The sequence below is a fragment of the Tachyglossus aculeatus genome, chromosome 23 (genome assembly GCF_015852505.1).
Source record: "Tachyglossus aculeatus isolate mTacAcu1 chromosome 23, mTacAcu1.pri, whole genome shotgun sequence".
NCBI classification, from domain to species: domain Eukaryota; kingdom Metazoa; phylum Chordata; class Mammalia; order Monotremata; family Tachyglossidae; genus Tachyglossus; species Tachyglossus aculeatus.
In genome coordinates this window covers 13,037,665-13,043,664 of record NC_052088.1, presented here as the reverse complement: position 1 = coordinate 13,043,664, position 6,000 = coordinate 13,037,665, and the positions used below count along the sequence as shown (strand labels likewise).

At 44.7% G+C, this 6,000-nt stretch overlaps 1 protein-coding gene across 3 annotated transcripts in view; it reads right to left on the bottom strand.

Annotated features, from left to right (window-relative positions):
* CERT1 (ceramide transporter 1) overlaps positions 1 to 6,000 on the bottom strand; it is a 110,016-nt gene continuing 104,016 nt past the window's right edge. For 2 of the 3 annotated variants that reach the window (XM_038765455.1, XM_038765457.1), the window contains 2 exons: positions 5,706 to 5,842; positions 1 to 3,011 (listed from right to left, as the gene is read on the bottom strand). In XM_038765455.1, coding sequence (XP_038621383.1) covers positions 5,715 to 5,842 — 128 coding nt within the window. In that variant the 3' untranslated portion in view covers positions 1 to 3,011; positions 5,706 to 5,714. The remainder of the gene's footprint in view (positions 3,012 to 5,705; positions 5,843 to 6,000) is intronic. The other variant, XM_038765456.1, reaches the window with a different exon arrangement.

The window sequence follows — 6,000 nt, the reverse complement described above, 5'->3', positions numbered from 1 at the left end:
TTTTACATTTATCCATAATATTTTTAATACTTTTTCACTTTAAATACTGTTATTCCATTTGTGATTGTAACATGGAAGATCCAACTTCTTAATATATTTTTTTTGACATCAGGATCATAAAGCTAATCATTGAACAAACAGTTACACTCTACACACTCTCAAGATACTTGAAAATATGATTATGTTTTTGAGTCTTTAGGACAATCCAAAAACAGCTTTTTCATCTGTACAATTGCTGACAAAAAAAAATATCGGTGAAAGGTTTCAAATGGGCAAATGGATTAGCTTCAAGAGAACCAGCACGGCTTCACGGGAGAGCCAGCTTGGTCCAATGACATAAAATGAATAAGGTAAAGAAATTTCCTCCCTCAGAAATCAACGTCATCGCCGTGGAGAAATATGCAATTAGTTTGGGGAAACCGACAAGATGAAAGGCACACAAGTGTGCACATGTTGCTTCTGCTCTGGTTCACCCTAGTCTCCTGCCCCCACGAAACACTCAAAATCCGGAGACCCAGGAAAAACGTGGCTAGCGTCCTCTTGTTCTGCATCCTAACTAGGTTCCCACTTCACCAGTAGTTCGAAAAACTACGGAATTCTTAAATCCATTAAAAAACAAGAGAATGAGAGAGAACTGGGTAGAGAGCAATCAGAAATCGGTGGGTGGCGGGGAGAGAAAGAGGAGGACGGACATTATAAAGTTAACTTTTGAAGAAGCAGGAGAAAGTATTTGGGTAGAGAGGGCAGAATGGATTCTCAAGGTATGTTGGAAATTAGCCTTAGGAAAACATCTTGGGAGCTTTCTCTGAATGCTAGCCAAAAGGACCAGTTCCAATCCTGACAATTTGGAACTCTTCCCATATTCCCAAAGTCCCATCCAACGCTGACTGGGCAGGGATGGTGCCAGTGAAGTGCCAGTGCACTAAATCAAAAAGTAAAATGCATCTTTTTTACAAATAGAATCTTTAGTGTAATTGTTTTATTTACAGAATAAACTGCAAAAGTACAACACATTTAGTGCAAACAACTAATGTTATTAAGATCCACATACTGCTTTGTAAACCTTCCCTACCTTCGTAAAATAAAGCTACCCAATTAAATTCAGAAACAGCTACTTGCCTGTGTTCACAATGGTTCTCGGGAGTGGCAGAGTAACTTTTCTATTCTGGGCAAATAAGCCTTTTCTTCATGTTCCCCATCAGTGGCCATGGAGAACGAATCTGTTTTCTTGATTCTTGTGAAGATGAGACCCATCGGAGGTCCACAATTTTCTGGTTTTAAACCATCACTATATAAATGTTAACCGTTGATGAAGCAAACAGAAAAAATAATTTGTTTCCTTTGCCTGACCAGCATTACCACCACAGAGGCACTTTTCCATATATGCAAATCATGAACAGCATTCATCCGTAATAAGGCATATTCCATGCACATTATTTAGAGGAAGGCAAATTAAAAAATATAAAGTTTGCATGGAGCATGAAATCTGCGTGCATGTTACGTGAGCATTTGTTTATAGAAGCATCTCTCTCTTTATACAGAATAATAAATACCACTATGTCTGATACAAGTAATTCGCTTCCAGGATCTTGGAGATTTAATCCTGTCATTTGATTACCATCTTTCATTAACATCAAGGATCCATTATAATGTATGAAATATATACAAGGCAGTTTCATCTACATGATTCTTGGCTTTACAAAAAAAAAAAAAAGGAAAAAAAAAAGTAGGGCTGGACTTCTGTTTCTAGTGAGACCCAGAAATGTTTCTGCACGACTCTTCGTCAGAGTTTGAAAAGCTAAAAGAAAATCTGAGTGGTCAGGGATGACTCTTCCTTCCCCCTGCACTCTCAGCCTTGTGGCTGTCGGAGAACTCCCACTGAAGAGAAGACAGATCTTTTACATTTCAAATGCTCACTGCAATAAAGGGGACCCTTCCAAGAGAGGCAAATGGGCAAAAAAAGGCTCATTTTCGACACAAACCTCCCATGGCATCTTGAAGCGATACAGATTTGTAGGGCCAGGACACTCAGTCGGGAATGTGTTCTTCAGTTTCTTGCAGGCTGATCTGCTCTAATAAAGATCTGGGAATCTCGGTGATTCCAGAAAACACGAGCTCAATTCCCAGAAGGCAGCCCGTGCAGCCTGAATGATCCCCGCTACCTTGTGCAGAGCCCATCTGGAAAGAGCCACTTTGTAGCAGGGACAACAAAAATCTGCAGCTCAAAGGTCACAACTAAAATATACAATAGATATACAAAGATATCTGGGGGTGGAGGGGCAGGGAGAAATAAGGCTTTAGGCAGCTTCCTCCATCGGAAAACAAGTTCGTCACAGGAGGAAGACCGTAGAAAAGGTGGAATTGTGGGTTTCGGACGGCCCTCGGTTAGTAAAGAGGCATTTTACGGAACAAGATGATTCTTGAGAGAACAAGATGATGCTTTACAGAGCCAGAAACAAGCTCTAGGGCTACATAAGGCAGCACCAGGAATGCCCGGGTCACCTAGAATTTACTATAGGCTTGGAAAAAAAAAAGATAACTAACCACCACAGCCAGCTGCTCTGTGTTTTGAAAGCACATAGGCTCCATGTACCTTCTTGGACAACAGGCACACAAAACTAATCTTGTGGAGATCTTATGCAGGACCAGAGTAAATGAACCGCTTTACAAATTTCTGAAAATGAAAGCACTGACCCCCCCAAGTTGTGATCTAAAGTTGTTGGGTTTTTTTCCTCCACCACTAGAGCAAGCAAATAAAAAAAAAAAAACCTAGCCTTATACATGTATCAACACATGTATTTATGGTTCTACATGGAGCAAGGCGTGCTAGCAGGAGAAAGCTAGTGTTTAAGACGATCAGCTTGACGGTACTGCGCTACTTCTTCATTTTGGGACACGAAGCCGAGGGCTCGGGCCGCAAAAAAAGGCTGTCGATCCTTCGTTCCCGCTGGGAGCGCTGATTGGGGTCTGGTCCTCCAGCCTGGAACGTTCACACAGCCTTGCTTCCGCTGCTGCAGAGAGCACAACGACTTTAAACACTGCGCAATGGGCCGGCAAGTCCTACGGCTTTCTGCATTTCAGGTGAGGGGGGGAAAAGCATTTAACTACGTGAAAGACTTCCTACATCTGATCCGCACCCCTCCGGAACCTTCGCTACCCACTTGGTGGGGAATGAGTGGTGGTGCTCTGGGGTCCAACAAGAACTTTATCTGAAAAATACCACCCTCCCTCTCCACCTTCAAAGCCTTACTAAAATCCCATCTCCTCCAAGAGGCCTTTCCCAATTAAGCCCTTATTTCCCCTGCTTCCTCTCCCTTCTGCATCACCTACGTACTTGAATCTGTACTCTTTAAGCAGGTGACATTCACCCCACCCTCAGCATTCATGGACATATCCGTAATTTAATGTCTGTCACCCTCTGTAGACTGTAAAGGCCACTGTGGGCAGGGAATGCTTAGTACAGTGTTCTGCACACTAAGTGCTTAATAAGTTCTGCAGAACACACTAAGTGCTTAATAAATACTACTGAATGACTGATTAAAATGTACAAGCCTTAAAAGGGGTGTGAAATGGCAAAGTCACCCTGCAGTCTTGCACAAAAGTAGTGCACTACACTCATCGTAACACTTTCCTTAAGGTTTTCCTTAAGATTGACTGACTGTTCCATCCACTCCAAGGAGGGCTGAGGACTGCAAATATAAGCCACCTGTCATGGGAAGATTTCAGATCGAACAAGCCTGAACTCCCGGCCACAATCCTCACAGTCCACAGTCCCACATTAATGCTACTCCTCTCAATCCCCACCTGACCCTTACTTAGAATTTCCCCTTTGCTGGTGTTTCCTCCCCACACGGCCATCCCCCTGGGCCTCTCCTTCTGTACCGAGGCCCCGTCTGGCTGAGTAGAAGTCCCTGGGAACTACACAGCAGAAGCTAAAGAGCAACACCTGACGGAGTGGTGAGCCCCAGAAGGAAGGATAACAGAGAGCGTCAGAGAGAGCAGCCAGTGAGCCACGCTTGTAGGGTTCGACTTCCCCAGATTACGGGCAGAGCTGCCATCGGCCTGGCAGTAGCACAGCCGGCCACCAGCCTCTTACCTTCTATAGACAGAAGGCTCTGAGGACAAGCAGGTCCAGCATTGACCCTTGAAGGCACAGGATCAAGAAACAGCCTGGTCTACATAATTACAGCGGGAGCCCATCTGGCATCAACCTAATTCTTGGCCACAGCAGAATGTTTCGATTCATCAGTATCGAAAGTCTCGTGTCGTGATCTGTCAAGGCCAATCTCCCTTCACCCATTGCTTTAATGGCTTCAGTTCAACACTAAATTAAGGCAAGACATTAAATAATGATAGTCTGGACTATCAGCTATGTAGCATTTGAATTCAAGCAGCCCACTGACTGCACAGACCCTCCAGCATCTCACGGGGATGGATAGAAACTGAAGGCAGCTCTCTACCCCAGCAGGCTATTAGCTGGACAATGAATGAAACCATCTGACTGGTTTGGAGTCACCGTTCCTCCCAGAATTACTTGCAGAGGTTTATATGGTTCACTGCAAAGCACTCCGTTCATGAAAAAGAACCAAGGTGGCCTCGTGGAAAGCACAGGCTTGGGAATCAGATAGCCTGGATTCTGATATCGGCTCCGCTACATTCGTTCATCCATTCAGTCATATTTATTGAGCACTTACTGTGTGCAGAGGACTGTACTAAGTGCTTGTGAGAGTACGCTATAACAATAAACGGACACATTCCCTGCCCACAACGAGCTCACAGTCTAGAGGGGGAGACAGTCAGCAATATACATAAACAAATCAGATATGGACATAAGTGCTGTAGGGCTGGGAGTGGGGATGAATAAAGGGAGCAAGTCAGGGTGATGCAGAAGGGAGTGGGGGAAGAAGAAAAGGGGGGCTTAGTCTGGGAAGGCCTCTTGGAGGAGGTGTGCTTTCAAGGCTTTGAAGGACGGGAGAGTAAATGTCTGTCAGATTTCAGGAGGGCAGGCATTCCAGGCCAGAGGGAGCATGTGGGCGAGGGTTCGGCAACAAGATAGACAAGATTGAGGTACAGTGAGAAGGTAAGCGTTAGAAGAGCAAAATATGTGGGCTGGGGTGTTGTAGGAGAGTAGTGAGGTAAAGTAGGAGGGGGCAATGTGATGAGTGCCTTAAAGCCAATGATGCCGAGGTGGACAGGCAACGGCTGGAGTTTCTTGAGAGGGGAAACGTGTTCTGTTGCATCTGCTAAGTGTCTGCTGTGTGTCCTGAGGCAAGTCACTTAACTTCTCTGTGCCTCAGTTCTCTCATCTGTAAAATGAGGATTAAGACTGTGAGCCCCCTGTCCCACAGGGACTGTGTCCCACTACCTTGCATCTACCCCAATGCTTAGAACTGTGCTCGGCACAAAGTGCTTAACAAATATCATAATAATAATAATAATGATTATTATTATTATTATTATTATTATTATTACAGAAAGCTTGGTGGAGGTGGGAAGGATTCAATGAGGATTTGAACGTGGGTAGACCTGGGGTCTGTCTGATGTGGGAAGGGAGGGAGTACCAAGCTGGGGGAACAGTGTGAGCAAAGGAATGGAAGCTGATCAGCTTATACCTAACCCAGCACTTAGCATGGTGCCTGGCCCATAGAAAGTGCTTAAATACCACATACAAAAATAAATAAAAGGACCACAAGGTCCAAGTATACCTGGCAGCACTAGAATAGAATAGGTTTTCCTGCAGTTTTTTCTTGGACGTACGACGTGAAGCGCTTTAGAAACTTGGGGTACTCTCGCTTTGCCACTGCCCTCAACACTGAAGCAGGTGCCCATCCTCCGGGGTTCACTAGATGAGATGGGGAGAAAAAAAAGTGAATTCTAAGGAGGGTTGGGGTCACGGATGCCAGCTGAACAGGAACTATTTACCTTCCTGACCAGCCCTGGTTTACTTACTGCCATTAGGCTTGGAGACACGGAGGTAGATAATTGTCAATTTGCATGATC